The sequence below is a fragment of the Rhinopithecus bieti genome, unplaced genomic scaffold (assembly GCF_001698545.2).
Source record: "Rhinopithecus bieti isolate Rb0 unplaced genomic scaffold, ASM169854v2 scaffold_11839, whole genome shotgun sequence".
NCBI classification, from domain to species: Eukaryota; Metazoa; Chordata; class Mammalia; order Primates; family Cercopithecidae; genus Rhinopithecus; species Rhinopithecus bieti.
The window spans coordinates 668,174-694,118 of NW_016806877.1; the positions used below are offsets into that span (position 1 = coordinate 668,174).

The 25,945-nt window shown below is 50.2% G+C and overlaps 2 protein-coding genes across 4 annotated transcripts in view; one reads left to right on the forward strand and one right to left on the reverse strand.

Annotated features, from left to right (window-relative positions):
- The window catches only part of LPIN2 (lipin 2), a 65,298-nt gene extending 60,074 nt beyond the window's left edge, over nucleotides 1-5,224 (forward strand). For 2 of the 3 annotated variants that reach the window (XM_017878330.1, XM_017878329.1), the window contains 4 exons: nucleotides 69-221; nucleotides 604-718; nucleotides 1,362-1,465; nucleotides 1,806-5,221. In XM_017878330.1, coding sequence (XP_017733819.1) covers nucleotides 69-221; nucleotides 604-718; nucleotides 1,362-1,465; nucleotides 1,806-1,950 — 517 coding nt within the window. In that variant the 3' untranslated portion in view covers nucleotides 1,951-5,221. Of the gene's footprint in view, nucleotides 1-68; nucleotides 222-603; nucleotides 719-1,361; nucleotides 1,466-1,805 lie in introns of all 3 variants that reach the window. The other variant, XM_017878328.1, reaches the window with a different exon arrangement.
- A 2,836-nt stretch (nucleotides 5,225-8,060) lies between these two features.
- On the reverse strand, nucleotides 8,061-23,670 carry LOC108533560 (EMILIN-2-like). The gene is given in 9 exon segments (XM_017878333.1): nucleotides 8,061-9,094; nucleotides 12,313-12,441; nucleotides 13,122-13,154; nucleotides 15,015-15,172; nucleotides 15,220-15,300; nucleotides 15,302-15,389; nucleotides 15,759-16,130; nucleotides 21,366-21,556; nucleotides 23,531-23,670. Coding segments are annotated over 9 exon segments (1,530 nt in total). The 3' UTR covers nucleotides 8,061-8,756.
- Between the last annotated feature and the right edge of the window lie 2,275 nt (nucleotides 23,671-25,945).

Below are 25,945 nucleotides of genomic sequence, written 5' to 3' on the forward strand. Positions count from 1 at the left end.
AGGGTTTTTGTTTTTTTTTTTCCCTCTTAACCGGAACATGTGGGCTAACAGGGTGTATTTTCTTTCAGGAACGGCTACAAGTTTCTGTACTGCTCAGCCCGTGCCATTGGCATGGCCGACATGACCCGTGGCTACCTGCACTGGGTCAATGACAAGGGCACGATCTTGCCCCGGGGCCCCCTGATGCTATCCCCCAGCAGTCTGTTCTCCGCCTTCCACAGGTACCTTTCCGGCAGGCAACTTGCTGCCCCACATGCTGGGCCCACGGTGGGGGGATGTGTGGGAACAGACGTCAGATGTTGGAGCTGCCAGGCCTCTCCCAGTTCTTTGGTTCCTGCTGGTGTCCTACCACATAACTGCTTACCTGCCATGTGGCGGGCCTGGTGAAGAAAGGTTCTAGGAACTGTTAAGTTTTCTCCTTCCCTAAACTTCCACTCAAATTTTCATAGTTATTAGACTGGCAAATAAGGAGAAGGAAAGATTCCAGTTACAAAGGATTGAAGAAACTGGGTGGTTGTGAGCACTAAAATTTTTTTTAGGACCACTCACTGGGGAAAAATTACCATTTTAAGATTGGTGATTGTATTTGTATTTTTTTCTTAGAGAAGTGATAGAAAAGAAACCAGAGAAGTTCAAAATTGAGTGTCTAAATGATATTAAGAACCTGTTTGCCCCGTCCAAGCAGCCCTTCTATGCTGCCTTTGGAAACCGTCCAAATGTGAGTATCGCCTGGGCTCTGAGTTCTGACATGGGTGAAATTCAGAGGTATGTCTTTTGTGGGGCGTAGCCACCTCCCAATTCTCAAAGCAGTTTCGTAAGCAAAATGTCATGTCTGTTCTGCTCGCTCGGTTTTCACTTGACCTGTTCCAAATATCTGTAGCAACTGGGGAGGTCCTATAGGTGCAGATCTGCCCCAGAATTTATACGGAGGATGCTTTTCCATTATTTCTGTGGCTGCCATTCCCTATCCTCAGGCAGCTCCAGCTCCTCTTCTAAGCAGTTCTAAGCTGCATCCTTGGATCACCCCAGAGCCAGGGTCAGTGCTGGCCCTTTGCTAGCACTTCCCAACCTCCCTACCTTCCGCAGGGCCATCAGGCCTCAGGTGAGCAGATGTGGCTTCCCTGGCCTCTTCTGCACCAGGGCCCCTGGCCTCCCTTTGGTGGCTGCCCAAGTTATCTGACTCTCCAAGTACCACTCTGTAGTTTGTTTGTCTAAAGCTCAGTTTCGGTGGCAGTGGCACTGTGCCGCCTCCATATGTTTTCTGTCGAGTCTGTGTGTGCAGCGCTGCTGGCTCACAAGGATCCTGAGAAGCACCTCCTGACTTCTCCCTGGAATCACCCACTTGCTATTTTCTTCTGTAGGATGTCTATGCCTACACACAAGTTGGAGTTCCAGACTGTAGAATATTCACCGTGAACCCCAAGGGTGAATTAATACAAGAAAGAACCAAAGGAAACAAGTCATCGTAAGTACATTCTCAGCTCTCAGCCTAGCGCCCTGCAGCCAGGGGTACAACTGGGGACAGACAGACCCTGTCCCTTTCCCCCCGATCGATCCTTGAGATCAGGCCCTGATCAAAGGATTGCTATATCTCTGTGGGTATCTCTTTCATGGTATCTGTTTGAGGGGTCCCTGGTTCTCCTAGACTTGTAAGAGGGCGTTTGAGCCCTGGGATGGGACTGGGGCCTGCCTCTGAACCTGCCTGTCTGAGCAATCTGAGTGACAGCTTCTCACAGTCCCCCGTCTTGTGCCTTTGACTGATCTTGAAGTGATAGCCTGTGCCTCTTCCCCAACCCTTCTCTTAGGTATCACAGGCTGAGTGAGCTCGTGGAGCATGTGTTCCCCCTTCTCAGTAAGGAGCAGAATTCCGCTTTTCCCTGCCCGGAGTTCAGCTCCTTCTGCTACTGGCGAGACCCGATCCCTGAAGTGGACCTGGATGACCTGTCCTGAGGCGGCACCTCAGTGGGTGGGCAGGGCTCGGTCCCCCTCCCCACAGCAAGGGAAGGCGGCTGGCTCTTCTGCTGACCTCGGATACCAGCCTTCCCCAGCGGAGACAGGCGCTCCTGGAGCTGGTCCCACCATCCTCCTTTGCCTTCCCAGGCTGGCTGCTGAGGCTCGGCAGGTCTGCAGCTCAGCTCCTGGAAGGAGAAGGGAGGCACTGGGCTGGGGCTGGAGGCCTGGGATCCCTCCTTCGTGGGTTGCACACGTTTGCTGCTGTGAGCTAGGGCCTACTTCCATTGCGTCATTTTAAAGGAAGAAAAAGGCAGCTAAAAAAGAGTGGACCAAACCACTGCACACAGTGCAGTGTTACAGTTTCCACTGGGCAGTTGAGGTGGCTTCTGTAACTGGGGCTGTCAGGGTCCCTGAACTGCTGCAGGCCCAGTCAGTGATGCTGGCTGAAGCTGCCTGTGCACGTTTCTTCTCTGGGCGCCTCATTTCTGGAGCTACACTGAAGAGGTCAGCTGCTCCAGTGGGCCAAGTCACCCCCACCCCCCATAGGGCCCATGCACCAGAGCCACTGAGCCCAGTCCCATAAACCTGTTCCTCTTTGGGGAAAGATCCCCACAGAGCATCCTCCTTTCATCTGTGATGACTCCATGAGCCCTTTATTTCGTAGACCTCACCAGAAGAACAGGTCTCACGCGTATATATTTGATGTCTGTAATGAAAGTGGGAAGGTGGGTCTTAAGGAAAACCAAACTCCCCTCCACCCCCCACCCCCCACACACAACTCTGCTTTTAGGAGACCTCAGAAATGCAGATGGGCAGTTGAGTGGGTCCTGGGAAGAGCGCTGGATCCCTCTGCTTGCTGCCTGGTGTGGGCCTTTGGAAAATGTCTTGCTTTGGGACAGGACTTCTAAAATTCCATGATTCAGATTTGTCAGGGAAGCACAGTGAAGCCTGCTTAAAGGCCCTGGCTAGCAGTGTGTGACTTTGGCTTTGGAATCCCACCCTGCAATCGGGCCCGTGAAAACCGTGGCAAAGAGGGATCTTGGAGCTCCTATGGAGCAGACTGACCCCGAGCAGTGTCCCCAGCCCAGCCCTGAGAGACCTCGTGGGGACACGGGTGCCTATGTATTTTCACTAAAATATACATGGTAGCTCCATTTACTGATGTGGTTGTAATGAGCTCACATCCTGTCTGAAGGGATGGCACCAGGGAAAGGTGTGCCATAAGCTGCTCCAGAGCTTTTGGTATGCTGTGTTGACAGAGCTGCACTGTGAACATCGAGAGAACTGGCAGGAGCCCAGAACCAACCCCAGGTCTTGGTCTCCATGGGCGAGAACACAGGACATGGTGGTTCCTGAGCAGAGAGGGATCTACAGATCCAGGCTTGGTGCTCGGGGTGGTCTCACGGCCGGCTCTTCATACCCCTGCCGTTCTAGTGGAACCTCTACATGTTTTAGTTTGCTTCACCTAAAATAATGTTGATCTAGAGATAGAGAAAATAAGGGTGGATATTTTTCCAGATTGGAGAGTTGAAAGTCCCTGACTGATTTCAGCCATTTTTCCTAGTGCTGTTGGATGCAGAGACAGTGTTGAAATCCCCTAAACACAGTTCTCAGTGGCAAAACCTAGGAAGGCTCATGGTCCCAGAGAAGGGACCACATGAGCCTTCTCCCATGCAAAGCTTCCCCCAGTTCAAATAGTTCACAAGGACTATTTGTTTAATGAGTTTATGTACAGTAGGTTAGGGATCCTGGGTTCTTAAATGAAGTTCTACCCAGTTTGTGAATTAAAATTCTGGTACAGCAGCCGTGCAGCCACCTTATTTCATAGATGCCATCTGTGTGTCCTCTTGACTGCCTTCTAGAGGAAGAATGAGCTTTATGTGCTTAACGGAGCTTGTAATAGGACTTCTTCGCATATGTATGGTACTGAAAACTCAATGTACACCTTTAATCCTTTTTAGGTTGTCCTTTCAAGAGTTTTTGACTAGTTTCTTTTCTCGACAGCTCTTCTCTTTGGACACATGGGCCTTCTTAAAGGGTTCAGTCTAGGACCCGGCTCTCCTGGCCCTGTGTTGAGGGTAGCTGGTCCCTCTGTCCCTGTGTCTGCTAGCACTAGACTGTGTTGCTACAGATTGATCCAGTGGGTACATAGGCTAATTAATGTGAGTCTTTTTCCTTGTTTAAAGGAGTCCCTCTTGCTGAAAGTACATGATTACTATTGCTGTAGTGTTAGGAAAGTATTAAGTTTGTGCTGAAAATCCATTGCCATTTGGTACAAATGCCATTTGTTCTTTCTGTGAAAGAGATGCCCTCGAGTGTGTGTGTACACAAACCCTTAGGATGGTGAGTTGAAGCATCACCCTCGCGCTATCTTCAGTGACGGGTGACAGCTCAGGGAGATGGCAGGCAGATTGGGCTCTTAAGTCATTATTCTCAGTTACTCCATTGGTGAAATGGCCCTTTCCCTCTTTGCAGTTCAGTCTAAGTCTCGTATCTGCTTTGCTGTCTGTGTGCTGAAGCTCGTCCTGTGTGAGTGGCTGTCTGCCTCTTGTCCGGCTGTGAGGTGCTCATGTAGACCTGGAGCATGCAGGCTGCCTCCACGTTTGGGTACTGTGTTGCGTTTTGCTCTGTCTAAAAACATCTGCATAGTTTTCAGCTGGAAAAAGAAAAAACTTAAAAATGGGATGTCCTAAAATGAAAGCTGCTCAAAGTCACAGAACAAGCGAGGGACAAAGGAGATAGGATGACTGGGAAGTGCTGGCCCTGAGTAGCCCTGCGACGGGGGCCTGCACACAGCCCTTCCACAGTTGGCACTGTGGGTGCAGGTCATCCCTTTAAAGAACAAACAGAAAGAAGTCGGCTCTTTCACTTTTGCAAATTGGCAAAACGGACTTCCAGGGAGTTTCATCTTTTATCATCCTGTGATGTTTTCCCGTGTTTTGAGCTTCCGGGGTCAATAAAATTGGTTAAAATGGAGTCTTTCCCTGAAGTAAGTGCTCTTTCCAGGTGAAAACTCCTCTTTTGGTTTTGTTTGAAAGTAAGAAAGGGAGGGGAAACTTCGCTCTTTTAATAATTATGTTCAGCCTATGATGAAGTATTTGATTATTAGACAGCAACGTCACTAATAAGTTTTAAGTTGTCCAAAGTTAATTGTAAACATCAGTACAGTACTCTTAGTTACAGTAAAGCAATTGTCGCAAGATGAATGGCTCATTTTGGTGCAGTGTTTGATGTTCAAAACAAAATGTTAGAACAATAAACGAACATACACTGAATGCATTCGGCTCTTTTCTTCAGGGGACATTGAAACCATCTTTTTAGATTCTTGCCAGAAATTGGTAATTTCCATAAATTAGTATCTTGATCTTTGTTGACACTTGAATTTGTCTACAGGAGGAGCTCCTTTTTGTTGCTTATTCTTAAAACCTGGCTCCAGAAGTACAGCTACACCCCCAGGAACTAACCTCTTGCTTTGTACCTTCTGCCAGGAAATGACCCATCCTATGTGACTTCTGCTGTGGTCTCGCGGCTGTCCAGGAGGCTGTGTTTACCTCCTATCCCTAAGCCCTTGAATTCCCTGGGAGTCCTGTCCAGGGCCCCTGGACACCCCACCTTTCCTTAAACCGTTCCTCAGGGTGGATACGATTTAGCAATCAATCCTGATGTTTCCATCACAGAGTCAGAGGGAACTTTGATCAAAACCATGTCTCATCTATTATTTAAATACTGACCTTTGTCCTCTCAGATTGCTGGGCCCTTACCAGATGCAGCATGTGCTGAGCCCTGCATCCCAAAGGTCCTCAAGAGGAACGTGTGTTCAGGATGGAAACGTTTTGCATTTCATGCCTCCTTGCCATGACGTGATGGCAACCATGGGTCTTTAGGAACACAAAAGAAGAGTTCAGGGAAATTGGTTACAAAGGAAATGGTCTTTACCCAGAGCAGCTTCGAGGGCTTCAGGGGAGCAGTGGACTCGCATCCCTGAGCTCTGAGGATGTGCCTGCGTGTGGCTTCTTTCTGTTGTGCCCTGCACCCATTGGAGTTGGCGTGTCCTTCCCTTTTCCTTCCCGTTTATAGGATGGCATAAGGAAAATACACATTTATGTTTGGAAAGGGGCTGTGGTGTGGATATGTGCAAAGCTGGGTTTCCAAGCTACAAGCATGAACTTCAGTGACTCCAATCACAAATACTCCCTGTCAAGCTGCAAATACATAAATTGTGAGAAAATTAGTCATCTGGGAAAGCTAGATTAACATGCCAACCAGGAAGTAATTTCAAATGCAGTTTAAGGTTTGCATTTATTGACGATACCATGTTGTTTTTAATCATGTAAATGAGGCCATTTTTTAGTGTCACCTGGAGGTGAGGAGGGAAGGTCACAGTCCTTCTCTACTGAAGAAGTGTCCTGACCTTTTCTCAGCAACAACTTGATACCAGAAGTTGTGAACTTGGCTGGGCGTGGTGGCTCACACCTGTAATCCCAGCACTTTGGGAGGCCGAGGTGGACAGATTGCCTGAGCTCAGGAGTTCGCAACCAGCCTGGGGCAACATGGTGAAACCCTGTCTCTGCTAAAATACAAAAAATTAACCAAGCGTGGCAGCATGCACCTGTAGTCCCAACTACTCGGGAGGCTGAGGTAGGAGAATTGCTTGAACCCAGGAGGCAGAGGTTGCAGTGAGCTGAGATCATGCCACTGCACTCCAGCCTGGGCAACAGAGTGAGACTCCGTCTCAAAAGAAAAAAAAAAAAGTGAACTTGTTCCTGAGTATGTCTCAGGGTTTGCCTCTGACTCATAGGCATGCTACTTCAGGGGTGATGACTTGAAGGGCTGCTCTGAACCCCACAGCCTTAAGCTCAGCCGACCTTGTTCTGCTTCCTGTACAAAAAGACAGCCTTTCCCTTTCTAAAGATGTCTCCTAAGTGGGCCAGGATCCAGCTGTCATCCTGCTTTGTCTCAAAGTACAGGCAGGCTCCAGCCATAATGAGGCGTATTCTGTTTTGCCTGTTTTGAATTCACAGAGCTGAGATTCACCTTTGTTGGTGAGTAGAGACGCACTGAGAGGACTGGGTTTTACCCAATGTTCCAGACGCATCTGCGGGGTAGGGAAAGCAACAGGTAGTCATCACCCACCTTCTGTCTGGGCCCTGCCCCTGCAGCTCTTGAGCACGTCCCCTTGGGCGCCGACTGCGGTCTTTTCAAAAGCAGCGTGAGGGGAGGTCTATGGCGCGTGCCGGCTGGGTTTTCCTGAAAACACTGCTACACTGGGGCTTTTTCCATGAGTCATTCCTAGGACAGCCAAGGATACTCTGACAGCTCCCTTTAGCCAGTTCCCCAGCTGTGGTAACGGGGTGAGATGCCATTCTGCCTCCTGCTCCTGGACAAAGAGATCCAAATTTTAAATAGTAAAATGGCAAATCTTTAGTTCTTGCTCATATCTTACCTTGCTGTGGCTGGGGGAAATAAATAGGAACTCAGAAGCATTTTTTACAGCGTAAGATCTTCTGGACCAAGGAAACTGCAGCTCTTGTTTCTACTGTCCAAACCTTTCCCCAGTGGGACTTGATCAACCAGTAGGTTTTACCAACCTGATCCACAGAGACTACCTTGAACTGAGGGTGCCGAGAGGTCTCCGTGGCCACTGGTGACAGATGAATACTCCCAGGCCTCCCCTCAGTGGAGGTGTCTCGCTGTGTGACGATGCTCAGCTGTCAGCGTGTGGCCAGCGTTAGGTTGAGCCTCCTGCTGCTTAGAAACCCAAGCGCTGGGCGAGCTGTGTCTGCTGGAGAGTGGTGCAGTGAAGCAGCAGGGATTCCGTTAGCCTGGGCAGCTGCTGTGGGGTCTGAGTGCAGCGTCCCCAGAGGAGCCGCTCCAGCTGCAGATCACATGGGGCCTTGACCTCCATGCACATCTGGTCCGTCTTCACAAGCCAGAAACGAAACCCAAGTGTACAGCTTAGATGCGAAGGGGTAACAGTTTTGTAGCTGAGATTAACGTTATTGAGATTAACGTTATTCAAGATTACTTTCTGTAGCCCTTTTTGAAACAACACATTTCTACAGTTTGCTTTTTAGCAACAACTCCTGATCCGTAAGGCACCACGCTTCACAAAAGTAACCGGAAATGGCTTTACATCTTTATTGACACTCCCTGTCTTTGCACTTAAATTGTACATGTCATTTAAGGAGCCCGACAAGCTTTGGGAACATTCTCTAACGTATCCCCATTTGCAGCTGGGCCAAGGCCCGGGTGAGCAGGTAAGTCCCAGGCAGCAATGGTGAACCAAGCGTGGAACAGCCCAAACTAAAGTCAGGGTCTCTGTGCAGCGGCACGGGCCACTTCGGCACTTCAGTGTTTAAACTTCTGCGTGCAGTGTAAAGACAGACAGCTGGCCACAGTGCTGCCCTGCAGTAAAGATCAGCCACAGTGACCAGCTGTCCCCTGCCTCCCTCCTCCCAGCCCACAGTCAGACGGAGCCTCTGTGGCAAGCTCAGACCCAGTCCAGGGCCCTCAGAGTGTAGATACAGGTGGAGGCCTTTCCAAGTCTTCCAGTTGTCCAGTTAGAGTGACAGAAAAGTCAGTGGCCACATTCACCATGTGCCTCACTCTTTGCAGCCTGGCTGCAAAGGCTTCCCAAAGGCATGGTGGCCTCAACAGCGAGGGAAGGCCTTTATGTTAGGGACAGGTGGTGGGACATACGCGGAAAACTCTACCCCCGTGCTTCCCCATTACATACAAAACCGAATATATTAAAGCTTTAGAGTTTTTACAACTATCTTTCCCCTGACCTCTCCCCAGCCACCTTAGAGGTGGGAAAGGAAAGGATATAAGAAAACCCCACTAAATGTGGAGTACATTTCATCAAAGTCTGTGTGAGCCAGCTTGCCCCCAGTCACGACCACGTTGACTGCATCTCCCGCCTTCAAGTGCACGATGAGGTGGAATGCCCCCGGGCCCCCGCAGGTGTGCAAAGCCCCTGGGGGGCGGTGGTATTCCAGGAACTCTCTCCTGTACCCAGCGGTATGCAGCTGGGCCACGCTGGCATTGGAGACTGAGAGCACTGCTTCCACATAGGCGTCTCTCTCGGGGGTGAGGGTGGCTGTGATCAGGTAGCGCCCATCGTAAGGAGCCGTGAAGATGCCTGCAGAGAGACAGGCAAACCCTGTGCTCACCTGCTGTTGTCACAGCCCTTGCCATGGCAGTAAGTGGCCCCCTAGTGATTAACCTGGGCCTGGGAGACCAGCCATCTCTGTCTTCCCATGGCAGCTGGCTGCCCACCTCAGCTTCTTTTTATGCTCATCCCCTACAGCTTACCAGTGACGCAGAGGCCACCTTAGCCCATACCACTTTTTGCCACGGACCTAAGAATGCCTCTTGGAGCATTTCTCCCTTATTTAGCACCTAACGGCTAAAGTCAGCCTCAAAGCTTGGCTGCTGGGCAGAATACCCATGAGGCAGGGCCAATAAAAATGAAGCTTGCCATCAACCCAGGGAGAGGCAGACACAGCACCATGTAACCCCAGGGGCCGTGCCAGGCTCTTCCTGTAAGAGGCCCATTCTCCCCGCGCTGGGCAAGGCCAGAAGTGAGCACTGATAGTTAGCCCGTGACCCACACATTCTGGGCCTGGGGTGGGAAAGGAAGTGGTGGCCGAAGGTGAGGAAGGTGGAAAGATCTGTACATGTCACTATTTGCTAAGCAGAAGCAGCTGTAGGTGACCCCACAGCTAGGAGAGTCAGTGCCAACACCAAATGCTGGCAGGAACGGCCATCACTCATGGGCTCCGCAGTGGATGCCAGACCTTGCCACTGACCACAAGCCAAGAGTGGACATAAAACGGCCCAGGAGCTAAAAAGAGTGGTACTGTGCATTCGTGGTGGCTCACACCTGTAATCCCAGCACTTTGGGAGGCCAAGGTGGGCAGATCACCTGAGGTCAGGAATTTGAGACCAGCCTGGCCAATATGGGTAACCCCGTCTCTACTAAAAATACAAAAAAATTTTAGACGGGCATGGTGGTGTGCACCTGTAGTCCCAACTATTTGGGAGGCTGAGGCATGAGAATCCCTTGAATCCACGTGGCGGAGGTTGCGGTGAGCCGAGATGGCACCACTGCACTCCAGCCTGGGCGACAAAGCAAGACTGCCTCAAACAAATTTAAATAAGTGGTTCCCAGGGGCCCAGGCCTTCAATCTGCTCTGAAAAACAGAAAAGGCCTGGCTACCCAGTCCCCTTCCCAACTTTGAACAGCAAGTAACTGAGGACTTTCCAGAGGCTTCCTAAGGCACCTGGCCCTAAGGCCAGCGCCAGCCCTGGCATTTTAGGTGTGGCCTTCACCTTTGTTCAGAGTCGCCTGTGGTGAAGCCTCGCTCAGTTCACCCAGAATTTCCTTTCTGCACGTGCTCCATGCAAGACAAGAGGGAGCTCTGGGAATGTGAGACTGTAGGTCACGTTCCCTGTCTGCAAGCACCGCCTGACCTGTCCAAGCAGATGAGCCATCCGTATGGCCAAGGCAGTGCAGAGTGACCTGGGGAGGGTAACCTTGTTACAGTCAGGCAGATGGAAGCAGGGCAGGAGAGCCCCTACCCCAACTAGGAACGTCAGGCAACCATCAGCTGATGGTCCTGCAGTTGTGAACTGTCTCTAAATTCATGATAGGTCACAGCCGGCACCACAGAAAGGCAGTCGCTCGCTCAATAGACAAAACCTGAAGCTGGTCATCAGCTGCTTCCCTCTAAGATCTCCGGAGTTGGGCGATGAAGCTCATGCCTGTGCATTAAGAGGCAAAAATGACGTTTAAATGGTGTTTAACTGCCGTGTGACCTCCTGGGAACGCCTAACTGGTACGGGAAGAAATGTCACATGGGCACGCACACAACTCCAGGAAACACCGCACACGTCCCCTCTCAGGCGCTGGCAGGCCACTGTGCATGTGGACGGCCCCCCAAGGGAAGAATCAGGAAAGGGACACAGCACCCCGGAAGCATGCCAATGTATAAGACCCCAAGTCACCAGTCAGACCGCACTTGAATCTCTCAAGTCACCCACCCGGCCGTCTTACGAGTGGACTTTCCTGCTCTAAAACTTGCCTCAGTCTCGCTCTGCCTCATGCCCCTTGGTCAAATTCTTTCTTCTGAGGCGGCAAGCAGTGAGACCCACATGGATTCCCCTTCACGGACGTGCTGATCCCAAAGGCCACGGCCACTCTGAGCAGAGGCCTGGAGGCCTGTGGGGCCCGGGAGGAAGCTACATGGCAGTGGAAAGTAAGCAGCGTTCCTCTCGCCCTGACCTGCCTTCCATGCCAAGCTTCAGCCTCATCAGCCCGGGGCACTAATCATTCATTTCTCTTGAGTTCTGCAGGTCACTTAGGCTTGCTAAAATAACAGTTAAGAGCCACTGCCTAAGGACAGATGGAATTTAGCCAGACAGTGACCAGACAGGGCAAATGTGAGGCTGGGGGTGGCTAAAAACTACCAAGAAGGAAACCAAGTCCCCCTCTCAGTGGCTTATGAGTGTCAAGGCCTCCCTGAAATCCACTGCCCCGCCCCGCTCCAAGAGGCCCTGGTCACAGTACGTAAGCAGAACAGTGACTGCTGAGGGCAGAGAGATCAGGAAAGACCCCGGGCCAGGGGGACCTCCTCACACCTGCCTGGGGGCTCTGTCCTGATGGGCCCAGGCACCCCTGGGCCCTGCTTTCCTTGAAGCTGCCCTCGCTCTGGGCAGAGCAGCCCAGCCCAGGTGGACGCTGATGAACAACAGAACTCAGAGGTCAACTCCACACCCATGATCCTTGGGACCCCCAGAAACAACCTGGGGCTGGGGGGCCCGCCAGGTGCTGCAGGAAGACTCGGGCTCCCAGCTGAAGGGATTGTGTGGCGGAGCATGCAGCCCTCTGGGGAGCGCAGTCCCTCTTCAGCTCTGTTCGTCATAAACCAGGAGACCCTGAGGCAGCCTCCTGCTTGTCGGCCAGGGTGTCAGGATGACTGTCGGAGCCCAAGAGAGACGGGCGCAACGGTGGCTATCAGAGGTGGCCAGGCCATGGTGGGCTATGCTGGCAGAGCCCTCGTAACTGCCACAAAAAATGAACAGCAACCCCAGTGGTGAACACTGAGGACTGGCGTGTTGACCTCACCACTAGAAAATGTTACACACCCATGCAGCCTGCAGCCCTCGAGCCAGGAAATGCTCTACATGAAAGCCCGGAGTGGGGCAGAGGAGTGCAGGCCCACTCAGGCATCTGCTCCAGGGTGGCGTCCTCCCTGAGCCCACGGGACCCTGGGAACCAGCCAGCCATGGTGGGAGGGGTCCCACCTGCATTGGGGTAGGAGGAGGACACAGTACCAGTTGCCTTCAAACACTCACCCGTGCTGGGGTTGTAAACGTCCCCGTCGTTCACCAGCACTTTGTTAAAGAGGACAACACCCCCGTCGCTGGGGAAAGGCTTCTGGGTGAGGCCCGCAGAAAAAGACACCAGAGAAGGCACCGGAGCTCCTGGAGCAGAGAAGGGATGGAATGGGTTGACCTGGGTGCTTCTGTCCTCTAGGGGGAGGGCCTGGAAAACTGACGCCTACGTGCCAGGCCCATTTTATTTCACCCAAAGTGGTGAAGCAAACTCCTCACGCCCGAGAGCCAGAGGGTTCCCTGTCTGAGATCAGCAGGCAGGACAGCTGAGGAATCTGAGAAACTGGACAGGTTCTTGTTAGGAGGGTGTGAGGCTGGGCATGTAAGCATATGAGGTGTGTGTGTGTGTGTACGCACACTCGTGAGCACACGTGTTAGGAGGCCAGGCCAGGCAGTGGGTGCATCATCATCTAGGGAGCTGCTTCCTTACTAATAAATCAATAAAACCTGGAGCCCCAGGAAGCTCATCAGGACCACACAAGGGCAGAGGCCCACCCAGGGATCCCCTTGGGAAACTCAGTGAGCTGGGATGGAGGAAGGAAGATTCCTTGTCTCGGGCCTGACTCTGACCCTCTCTTGGGAGCAAACGTTGGGGAATTTAGTCCACTGTAGTCAGCTGAGGGCTGTCCCAGTGCTGGTGGATGGGGAAGGGCTGGGCCCAGGCATGATCTGTGCTAATAGCTTGGAGGGAGGAGGCAGGAAATGCAGAGGAGGGGCAGAGGCCACCAAGGAGACCGCTCCTCCTGCCCCTGGTCTCTCAGCAGACGTACCTGGGGAAGCTACAGGAGGTGACTTCGGGTATCCTTGAAAAACAAAAAGGAAATGGCATGTCAAACAAGATCCTAAGCACCAACTCCTTGTTCTGAGCCCCCTTTTTTCTCCTTGCTCCTCGCAAGTTCAAATCGAGTCTTCACTACTAAAGAGACATAGAACAAGGGCACCCACTGTCACTGCCCTCCTAGAGGCAGAGGTACATTTGTGCCAGCCTGTCCCTGCTTCCTCACTAGCCCATTTATCCCTGGCAGGGAAGAGCGCACTGAGGGCAAGCTGGCTGCAGGAAAGAGATGGGTGCTGGAGCCTTGGAGACCTCTCTGCGACACAGAGTCACACAAGCCAGCTAACATTTGCCCTCTAGCAGTGTTATCTGTTCAAGAGCTTTGGCTTCAACTAGACTGAACAGTCTTTTGGAGGCATGGATGGGTGGGTGCCTAAGTGGAGGGACAAATAGATGGATGAGTGGATACATGCAGGGAAGAGTGCACAGCTTGATGCGTGGAGGGATATGCACATGCATGGGTGGGTGGATATGTGCATGGATACATGGGTGCATGGGTCCCTGGGGTGCCCCAGCCTCTGCATATGAGGATGCATATGTGGGTGGATGGATAGATGCATAGATTGGTGGATGGATGTGTTGATGGGTGGATACATGGATAGATGTGTGGGTTGGTGGATGGATGGAAGGGTGGATGGAAGGGATACACAGAGGCATGGGTGAGTGCTGCATGCATGGAAGTGTGCATGGATGGACGAATGAGTGAACAAATAGCTCAAGAGAGCCTAAGCATCCATGATACATGGAACTAACAGAAGATAAGTGTTATCTTAGAAAACGCAGGACATGTGCCTACGAGCTGTGATCACTGCAGCTCAGGTGTCTTAGAAGGAATAGAAAAAAGAGAGCTGGTGAAAGAAAATGTTTTCTTGTCTTCTCAGCAGTGACCCAGCCTTCCAGCCAGCCATGGGCATCAGGGGCCACGGGTGCACCAGGCTATCACTGATGGGGAACGACCCCAGCCCTGCCAGTGTCTGCATGTCCCTGATGGTCAGCCTGGTCTGACTCAGAGGGGACTGGTTTGCATTGTTCTATGCATGCATCTATGGCAGATGACATGATCTGCTGCATTCAGGGTCATCTGTTTATCTGTTACAGCCACAAATCTCAGTTTCCTCATCTGTAAAACAACACTGGCTTCATGGTGCCGTTGGGAGGGGTGCAGGAGATCCGGATGCAGTTCAGTCCCTGGCTCGTGGTGGGAATCCCACAAATGCTCACTTCCTTCTGCTCCTGTCTCTACTCTGACACCACCCCCACTGTCACCATAACAGTAATGGTGTGGACATTCACAACTCATGGGGAGCACTTCCCACTGGGGCACTGAACTGGGCTTTTCTCCATCCTCACAGTAACCCTCTAAGGTCCTGCACGCTCCTCATTTCGTGGTTGAAGGAACTGCAGCTCAAAGAGCTCAGGAAGCTGCCCCAAGTGCCAAAGCCTGTGGTTGACAGCCCTCCTGCCTAGCCAAGCTGCTGTGCCACCTGCTTTGCTACCACCCAAGCTCCCAATACCCTTCTGGCTTCCAAGATCCATCCTGTTGGGAATCAATGAGCTGCCAATGTGGCACTGGTACTCCAACCGGCCGGGCCATTCTAAGTATAGACGACTGCACTGTCCATGAGATGCGCCAGCCTCCGCGTGCTGGATTAGCATGAGTGATCCCTCAGGCCTCGGCATCCCTCCAAAGTTGCACTTCTGAACTTGTCCCCTGAAGGCTGGACCCCGGATCCCCAAGCCCCTCAGCAGACCCCGAGGCTCAGGTGGAAAGTCTGGACGAGCCCCGCACTCCTCCCCATGCCCCTCCCCGCGCAGCCCTGGGCCTCACCTGGTGCACCCGCAAAGCCTTCTGCGCTGGGGACGGTCCCGCTCCCGGTTTGGCCGTCCACACCCCGCGGCAGGCCCCGCCCCGACACGCCCGCGCCTGCGGGAGGCCCGGCCTGGCCGGTCTCCATGATGACCCCGGTGGAGCCCGGCAGCTGGGGCCGCGCGGTCCAGCCGGGCCAGGCGGGCAGGCGCGGCCTCTCCTCGGGGGCCGCGGGCTGCAAGGCCGCTGGGGCAGGACGGGCCGCTGGCCCGCGGGTGGCCGATCGGCGCAGGTCCTCGTGGCGGGCCGCTGGCCTCGGCGGGGTGGGCTCGGGCTGCGGCCTCCTTGGGGTCTCTGCGGGTGGCGGGGGCGAGGGCGCCTCCGAGGGCTCCTCCGCTGGGCGTCGGGAAAAAGAAAAAAACACACGGGATTAGGAAACCTCAGCCCTGAATGCCCCGTCGGGGTCCCCTCCATGAGCCCCGGCGAGTGGGGTCCCCGTGAGGACTCCGTGGCCACCCCCGCGACATCACGCTAGCAGGACACACGGGCGTCCGCTTGCATCTTCCGAGGGCGCCGTGGGTCACCCGGGAGCCGCCAGGGACCCCTGCCCAGGGCTGGGGGGTTTCCAGCCTCTCCTGCGCAGACGGCTGCACTCTCCAAACCGGTTTGGCTCCTGCACCCAACAATTCCCGATTTCACAGCGCGCGGACACCATGGGTGCATCGCAAAGGGCTGAAAGGGACCTGATGCCACCGACCCACTCACAGTGTCTGAACCACGCTCCTCCCAGGGTCCCCCAGCCTCTCCCGCCGGCTGCCGAGGGACCCTGCCGGGAGGCCCCAAGGCTGCGCCGAGGCCGTGCCGAGGGCTCAGGCTCCACGGGGGCCACAGCCACAGCGCCCACGTCGCCAGCCGAAGGGACTTCCAACGGAGGAACCTCCCGATTCCCATTTCCCAGTCCTCTTGGGAAGCAGCCGGAAGCTGCCGCCCTTTCCTCCTTTGAATTCGTTCCTGGAACTAGCCCTCCAGGAAGCCCCTCCCGACTGTCCACGGGACGCCTAAAAATACCCGGGTCTGGCTGAGGAACCGCTCGCAAAGCAACGCCATCCCCCCGCCCCCATCCATCTGGTGCCCACACTGCCCAGAGTTCCAAAGCCCAGCGATTAGGACCCAACAAAAACCAGTGACTGCATCTTGACCTGCTGTCTAGTTTTGTTTTAAAACTCACTAAGCGGGCCGGGCGCGGTGGCTCAGCCTGTAATCCCAGCACTTTGGGAGGCCGAGGCGGGGGGATCACTTGAGCCCCCAAATTCGAGACCAGCCTGACCAAGATGGTGAAACCTCATCTCTTCCAAATATACAAAAAAAAAAAAAAATTAACCTGGTGTAGTGGAGCACACCTGTAATCCCAGCTACTCGGGAGGCTGAGGCAGAAGAATCACTTGAACCCAAGAGGTGGAGGCTGCAGTGAGCCAAGATAGCACCACTGCACTCCACCCTCACTAAGCTGGGGAGAAGGGCAGTGGAGGTGGTTAATGGGTTCAAAAATATAGTTAGACAGAATTAATAAGATCTAGTATTTGATAGCACAACAGGGTGACTGCAGTCAGCAATTATCTTTTGCACATTTTTAAATAAAAGAGTAGAATTGGAATGTTTGTAAAGAAATGATAAATGCTTGGGGTAATAGATACCCCCATTACCCTGATTATTACACACTGCATGCCTGTATCAAAATACCTTATATACCCCCATACATATATATATATACTCTGTACACATAACTAAAAATTTAAAAAATAAAACTAAGATAAATATGGCAGATCAAATACATGCCCCCCCCCACCCACAAAGGCAGGTTGCCAGAACACCCTGAGAGAGGTGGTTTCTCCAACAGCCTTTCCTAACCAATGTTCCAGAAGAGAAGCCCAAGAGAAAACAATTTGAGTGATTACTTTCTCAATTTTCCCTCAGGATGATACAGAGCTAATTCCATTCTAAATACAGAGAAGTTAGTTCATTCCGTACAATAGAATAGCATCAGGGTTTACATCTCTTTGGAACCCTGGTTGCAAAAGGCTGGGTTAGACAGAGAAACTGAGGCAGGGGGATTGAAAACCATGGAGAAACCAGCTACAGTGGAAGACAGGAGTAAGACACCAGTCTAAAAACACTAAGTGAAAGTCTGCTCCCTGAATAAGGAGGCTCACAGTCCCCATCCTCTGTTAAGATCCCAGCCACTTGCTTATACCTCTAGCTGGAGATAGAAGGATTCTTCAAATTGACCCTCTAATGATGCCCACAGTCATGAAACTCTATCTAGTGTCTCTCCATTAAATGTGAACCAAAGTCAAAATCACCTGACATAGGAGGAAAGCCACCAGCGTGAACGACAGGGACCAAAGCAAGCCACACCAACTAATGAAAAGGAACTCTAAAGAGACAGATACAGTGCAAGAAAATAAACACATACTATCCTCAGAGAAGCAGAAGACACTGCATCCAAGATGCAAGAATTGTTTGCTATACAAAAGGGATAGTCAGAGAATAATGGTGAGCCTTTGCTGATTAAAAAGGCACTTGCCAAAATCAGACATTTCAATGAAAGGGATTGGTAGACAAAAATCAAGGAAATCTTTCAGAAGATAGAAGATGATGACAAAATGATGAACAATAGGAAGGAAATCATAAGAAAATTAAAGGGTCAACCTAGGAAGTCCTTCCAGAAAAAGAGAGATCAGAAAAACTGGTATGTAGGGGTAATGGAGTGGTAAGGAGAGAATTATCAAATAAACACACAATTTCCCAGAACTGAAGAAAATGAAAGATCCCAGCACAATTATTGAATAAAAGGAATAAACCAAGCCACATTCAGAACAGTGAAGATAAAAAGGAGATATTACAAACTTCAAGGGAAAAAAATATAAAAATTGACTGCAAATCAGGAAGGCATCACCAGGCTTCTCAACAGTATTGGAAACTAGAAGAGAAGGGAACAATGTCAAATACTGATGGAATATAATTGTCAACCTTGAATTCTATACCCAGCAAAAACACCCATCGATTACAAGAGAAGAATAAAGATATTTTTAGACAGGCAATACTTTAAAAAATTTTAAATGCTATTTCTCAAGCACCCTTTCTTAAAAAGGTATTGGGAAATGTGCACTACAGAAACAAGGGAGTAAACCATGAAAAAGCAACAGAGAGTAAAGAAAGGGGAGAGAGATTAAAGACATTTCTAGGATAGTAGTGAAGGCAGGCTCAGATTGAAAGCCTTATTGCAAAAGTCTAGAGAATAACCAGTCCAGGTTAGATCAGAAAGAGCAAGAATTCCAGGAAGGAGGTCGATTTTTTAAAAAATGGAACTGACAAATGATCTGATACTTTTTATGATATAGAAAATTGTATTAAGAGGCTGTTGAAGGGTAGGAAGACTCCAAAATAGATACATAGGATAGAAGCAACGCTACTACCAATTAAGAGAAAAGTAAAAAGGAAAGTAACACAATCTTAGAGAGCTATTGAGCTCAGCATAGCATAGACGTTGCATATTGACTGTAGGATAACTCTGTTGGGAATTGGGAGGAAGGGGAGTCAATATACAATGTCTAAAGCTGATAAATCAATTTAGAAATAGAGGTAAGTACCAAAGAAAAGAAACAGCTGGAAGAGTTACATGTGGCTGCCTCTGGGGCGTGGGAAGAATGGGGAAGGGGGCAGGGGAGCTGGTTTTCATTATGAGCTTCTCAGTGTTATTTTACTTATTTTTATAAAATATAATTGTAGAAGACACTGAGGGCCTGTTTCTGACCTTTCCCCTCTAATCCAAGCACACTTGAGTCAACTCCTCATCTTCCTTTTCTTTCCTCCTCCTCTCTGGACACTGTCTTCCTGGCTCAGAAGCTGGCCTGCCTCCCAGGGCACACGCCTCTGCCTGAGCCCCAGCCCCACCCTCCCTGCTCTTCTTGGATCGGCTCCATCTGACATCACTCCTCTCTCTTCTTAACCTCTTTCCTTCCTCCCCCACTAGTTTCTTGCTTTCAGCCCAAGCATGTGTCTCTCCATTCAAAACTCAGGGGAAAACAGAATTTTCCTCTGTCCTTCAACCATCGATAAGTTACAGTCAGCAAAGCATCTTAAAATGGCAAAGCACAGGCCACCCAAACTGGCCCTTATTTTCTTCCCTGTCCCCACCAACCCTTCAGATCACCCTTTGCCTCTGAAATCCGCCCTTGTTCTCCCTCATCCAGGCACACGGAGTCCGATTTTACTCTTCCTTCTCCTTTGGTCACCCCCTCCCAATCTTTCACACACAAATTTGTCGCTAGGCCCAGCTGATTCTAATTTTGAAATATTGCTTGGATCCTTCATTCACACCTTTTCCAGAATGCTCTTTAGAAAGCATTCTAATCATATTTTCTGCTCAAAAAGCTTCCATTGTTCTCCACTTCTCGTAAAAATCAAACTGACTGTCCTCGGCCTGACATTCTGAGTCCTCCGCCTCCTTTGGCTGCCATCAGTATGCTCACTGGTACCCAGCTCTCATGTGACTTCCCTGGCTTCGTGCCTTTGCCATGTGCACCCGAAATGGCCTCTCCCAGCACCCTCACAACGGCACCCACTCCTGAAGTCCCAGTTCAAAACCACCTCTTCCATGAAGCCTTCTTGGATTGGTCCAGCAGGCTTGAACAGTCCTGCCTCTGCACCAGGAAGCAACATGGACCTTGGGGGCTCTTTCTGTGGTTCTGACCTTTCCTCTCTGGCTGACTGATGAGTACTTGAGCATCTTAATTCTCTGCCATCCCCAGGGCCTAGCACAAGGCCTGGTAACTGACACTGAACAATTTAAGTATTGAGTGAATAAAAGAAGGCTGAACCTATCTATGACAGGCACTGTGGGCTATGCACCCTAATTCCTGCCAGCCATTCAATTTGGGAACCCTAATTTTGCCAAAAATAATTGCCATTCTGGGGTCCTAACAAGGCAGTTCTGATACATATAGGACAGTGATCATTCTGTCTTTTACTATAATCCATTTTAACATATCCATTACTCCCTCAACACCCAGACTTGTTGCGCGAGTGGAAGGCCGAGGAGAAAGAATGAATTAGATATTGCTTGAGCCAAGTATCTTCAGTGGATCTCCTGGGGGAGTCTGTGCATGGGTGCCATGGACAACTGAGGGCTCCAAAGCAGCCCGCCACATCACAGCAGCGACAGTCATGAAAAAGCGACGTCTCGTTCAGATGGGTGCCCCCAGCCCTGGCCTCTCCCAGCTCCGGCTCAGTGCACAGCATCACGTGGGGTGCCGAATGCACACATTTATGACCAAGTCTTAACAAAGGCTGGATAGCACTCTGCTCATTCTCTCCAGCAGCCGACTGCTTTCTGAACTGAACATGTGTTTCTAATTCAAGAACGGACCATTTGAAATGAATTCTTCATAAGAGCCAAGGGTTGCTCCTCCTATGTTTTAACTCCTGAAGAATGATAGGGACAGACCAGCCACACCACACCAGGCCTGCCTGACACCCCGCACGGGTCGGGTAGGGTCACAGCCTCATCATGGGTGAACCTGACATGTAGGGATTGAAGGCCATTGCCTCTCCTCGAAAACTCCTATTGAAAGTCAATTTCAAAACCAATTATCAATTTCAACTTTTACTAAAACAAAGACTTTCCTAAGAAAATCCCCAATAATTCATGGGCTGATGTGCTAAAAACAAGCGTCTTCCCCCCGAACACCCTTGCTCATTAAGGAGTCAGGGGTTGCCTCCTGTCTCCAGGAAGCCCTGCTTTCTGCAAGAGCCCTGAGCAGCTGGGCTGCAGGAGGAGACCTGGGGAAAGGGTTGGCCCTGTTCTTGGCAACTAAGGGGTGTCTTGTCACAGAGCAGAGGCTGTTGAAGAAAGCCTGGCCTTAGCCGTTAGAGCCTGTGGCTGAGATTTGGCTGTGGGAAAGCCACTGAAACCTTGTCCATGCAACGGGCTCAACCTGCAGTGCCCTCCTGTCATCCAGGCAGAAATTGATGCCCATCAGATGAAGCAATGGATGCGGTATGCCCCGCTAATGCCCCACTATTTGTAAAACACTGTGCAAATGTTAAGTGTAATTCATCAGAAGTCCAGTGAAGGTGAAATCTGATCTCCCTACCATCCAAAAGGTATACCTGCTGACCAAATGCTGAAACTGGAGACGTGTTTTAAAGATGCTGATCAAGACTTCAGACTTTTTAATAAAAAAAAAAAAAAAAAAAAAAGCTTCAAAGTGCTGACATACAGAAAGCTAAGTGGATGGACGGAAGATGCTTTCACAGTTGACTGCTCCGCTGAGTGGCAAAGCTCTAGTTCCTGGGAAATAACCCCCATACCATCATGGACTAAAGCATGAGAAATGCTGGACTCATCAGAAAATTCAGAGAAACTGTGGCTTGTGGTGCTGAATGGGTGCGGGGTGAGCTTAGACAAAGGGTTTTTTTCGAAGAAACAGTTGTTGGTCTTCCCTGAAGGACAGGAGGGCAGGCCACCAAGCTGGCTGACAAGCAGGCATGCAAAAGGATCCCTGATGCCGAGAAGGCAAACGTGCATTCCCTGGAATAGTTCTACTCCAAGTCAATGGCCATCTCAATGCTGCTTTTGAGCTGGGCACTGTGGCTTATGCCGGCAATCCCAGTACTTTAGGAGGCTGCAGTGGGAGGATCGCTTGAGCCCAGGAGTTCAAGACCAGCACTTTCAACATAGCCAAACTCTGTCTTGATAAAAAACTTAAAAAATTAGCTGGGCATGGTAATTTGTGCCTGTAGTTTTGGCTATTCAGAAGACTGAGGCAGGAGAATAGCATGAGCCCAGGAGTTCAAGGCTATAATCACACCACTGTACTCCAGCCTGGGCAACAGAGCAAGACCCTGTCTCAAAAATAAATAAGTAAATAAATAAGTAAATAATTTTTTTTTTTTTGAATTTGGTTTGAATGAAAAAAAAAAAAAAAAGAACCCTTGAGCTTCTAAGAGGGAGCACTGTGTTGGTTGCACTGCAGAAGGTGCCATATTGACACCAAAATGATAAGAATCCAGACCTAACAATGTGAAACCGGTAGAATAGGGCTAAATACAGACTATGGGTCTAAATTTCTGCAAAGTACAAACTAGTGAATGTTGAAATATAAATACAGCTTTAGTCATGTATGCTAGAATCCGTGGCAATACATTTGAGCTGGAAAGTAATTTGCTATCACGGAACCCCAACAGAGAAGGCACTCACCCAGCTGAGCATCAGCAGCACTTGGAATTTTTAAATTTTTTTTAGAAATTCACAAGCGAGGCCAGGCGCAGTGGCTCATGTCTGCAATGCCAGCACTTTGGGAAGCTGAGGTGGGTGGATCACCTGAGGTCAGGAGTTTGAAACCAGCCTGGCCAACATGGTGAAACCCTGTCTCTACTAAAAATACAAAATTAGTGGGGTATGGTGGCAAGTGCCTGTAATCCCAGCTATTCAGGAGGTTGAGGCAGGAGAATTGCTTGAACCCAGGAGGCAGAGGTTGCAGTGAGCTGAGACTGTGCCACTGCACTCCAGCCTGGGCAACAGAGCAAGACTCTATCTGGGAAAAAAAAAAATAGCGAGAAAAATTCACAAGCTGATTCTAAAATTTACATGGGCGTGCACAGGAGGGTCTATACTGCTTGATTTTAAGACTCACTATTAAAGCTACAAAATAAGCTACCAGGAGAGACCTCAAAAACTGGAACAGAATGCAGTCCGTAAGTGGGCTCACACAAAACTGACTTCTCCTGGTGGTGCAGTGTCAAAGTCAGTGGTCCATTCTGTGTCCTCCCTTCCCCCTGCCTCCTCTGTTTTTGGGCACAGCTTACCTGGGGTGGGTAGATCCCACTGCCTCTGGGGTAGCCTTCCTTCAATTTCTAGGACTAGAGCCAGCAGTTTGTTTGTTTTAGTCACAAATTTAATTACAAATTCCTGGGCGTCACCTCATCCCTGCTGAACAGCGATCTCCTCAGTGAGCCCAGGAGTTCCTTTTTTGTTGTTGTTGTTGTTTTTTTTTTTTTTTTTTTTTTTTTTTTTTTTTTTTTTTTTTTTTTTTTTAAGATCCCAGAGGCATTTATGCACACAGCTCTGGAAAAGCTCTGTAGCTCTAAGTTCAAGGCTAAGATGCAGAAAAGCAGCTGTGGTTTACACAAACCGAAGAGCATCGTAGAAACCTGGTGCCCACAGGATAAAGGAGGCGAGTTGTCAGGAGTTCCCTATGGCCTGAATAGAAGCAATTTATTGAGCCTTTATATGTTTATAAAACCCTAAGTCCATCATGCTGCCTTGGGCCTACACTCTCCCCAAACTCAGCTGATCTCGAGTTGGGGCAAAGGGGTCAGAATGTTGGCATCAGGCAGTGCCCTGGCCAGGCTTTCTGGTTAAATAGTTATTTGAGAAGACTGTGCTTTTTCATTCTTATAACTTAAATAACTCCATAAAAATAGTAGGCTGAAACCTGCAGCACTCCTAAAAGAAATGCTATGATGAAAATTACTCAGAGACATGAGCAGAAAAGGGTGGGAGAACAGAAAAAGGAAGTGATGCCGTTATGTCTAGTGTGCCGACATCGACGCCAGCTGGCTCTTCGTGGAAGCGTGACATCTGGAAAGAGAAGTCCCCTGCACACAGCTCCATCCCTCTGCCTACCCTTCCTGCTCGCCACCAGCACCCCTTCCTTCCCCTACTGGGAGAGGAACAGTGGGAGGGCAGGGTCCAGCTGAGGCTCAGCCTCTGCGTGGGGCCAGGGGAAGCTAAAACCAGCTGGGGAGGGCAGGCTGCGCCATTCTCCACACGCTGCTGCCACTGGGCTGCAGGCTGGGGCATCCTGGGTCCCAGGCATGGAGACAGCCTCTGCTGTCTCCCTGTGAATCACTCATGGGTCAGACTCAAGTGGGGGTAAGGCTGGACAACTTGAGGAAAGGGAACTAAAGAGGGTGCCCGCTGAGGCAGGGCGAAGGCTCGATGCGCCCCCACCTGTGAAAATGGGAGTGAGTCCATCTGGGAAGGAGGGCTCAAATCCGTGACCACACCGTCTAGGGAATAAAGGGCCTCGAGGCTCCTTTCCATTTAGAACCTAATTTGTTCATAAGTGATGAGATTCTGCTCAACAAAACTATTGATCCATGAGATACATGAAGCTGTGAATGCTGAAAAGGGAGATCTCTATGCTTTTTTTTTTTTTTTTATTTTTAAGAGACAGGATTATGCTATACTGCTCAGGCTAGAGTGCAGTGGTGCGATCATAGCTCACTGCAGCCTCAGACTCCTGGGCTCAAGGGATCCTCCTGCCTCAGCCTCTTGAGTAGGTGGAGCCACAGGTGCACACCGCCACACCCAGCTAAATTTGTGATTTGTACAGACAGGATCTCACTGTGTTGCCCAGGCTGGTCTTGAACTCCTGTGCTCAAGTGACCCTCTGCCTTGGCCTCCCAAAGTGCTGGGATTACAGGCATGAGCCACTGCCCAGCCTTTTCTAAAGCTTTTTATACTGTCTATTTGAACCCTAATTTTAAAAGAAGAAAAGAAAGGGAAAGCAAGAAAACAAAACAAAAAAAAGCCATGACCATCTACAGCATCCCCGGAGCCACCAGGGCCCCTCACCCTGTGTCTGCTGTGTTTACAGGCCCTCTCTCACTCTTCCAAGGCTGGAGGCCTGGGGGTTTATAGGTAGAGAAAGGGAGAAAAGTTCAGTCATGAATAGATTAAACATCCATTCTAGGGGATGCAAGGTTTAAGTAATAGGTAATATTTCCTGAGTGATTACCAAGTCCAGGACACTAGTTAATCACCCACTGTTTATAAGCATGGATGAGCTCAGATTTCAATGGAAGTAATCACTCCCCAAATCCTTCAATAGTTTCTCATGGCACTTAACATCCAGCTCCTTTATCACAGCCTAGAAAGCCCACGTGATCTCATTCCTACCGTCGCTTTGACCTCATTGCCAATGACCTTCTGCTTTGCTTATACACTTGGCCAGACCAGTATTCTGGGTTTTTCAAAAGAGCTTCCTCATAGCCCTTGAGAATGCTGCTCCCTCTGCCTGGACCGTTTTCTCAAAAGTATGTTTTTTTTTTTTTTGTATTTTTTGTAGAGACAGAGACTCCCTGTGTTGCCCAGGCTGGTCTTGAACTCTTGGGCTCAAGCAATACACCCGTCTGAGCCTCACAAAGTGTTGGGATTACAGGCGTGAGCCACTGTGCCCAGACATGTGGACCTTTTGTCCCCCAACCCCCTGCTCCAAAAAAATTGTCTGGGCACACTGATTCATGCCTGTAATTCCCAGCACATGTAATTACAGCACATGCCTGAATCCCAGGCTAAGGCAGGCGAATCACTTGAGTCCAAGAGTTTGAGACGAGCCTGGGCCACATGGTGAAACCCATCTCAAAAAAAAAAAAAAAAAAAAATAGCTGGGCATGATGACACGTGCCATCAGTACTAGCTACCTGGGTGGCTGAGGTGGGAGGATCACCTGAACCTAGAAAGGTTGAGGCTGCAGTGAGCTGTTATTGTACCACTGTACTCTAGCCTGGGTGACAGAGCAAGATCCTGCCTCAAATATATATATCTGGCTGTGCACAATAGCTTATGTTTGTAATTCCAGCACTTTGGGAGGCTGCGGTGGGTGGATCACCTGAGGTTAGGAGTTCGAGACCAGCCTGACCAACATGGTGTAATCCTTGTCTCTACTAAAAATACAAAAATTAGCTGGATGTGGTGGCAGACACCTGTAATCCCAGCTAGTTGGGAGGCTGAAGCAGGAGAATCGCTTGAACCTGGGAAGTGAACATTGCAGTGAGCCAAGATTGCACCACTGCACTCCAGCCCCAGTGACAGAGGGAGACTCCATCTCAAAAAAGTTATATATATATTATTATATATATAATATATTATATATATATTATAT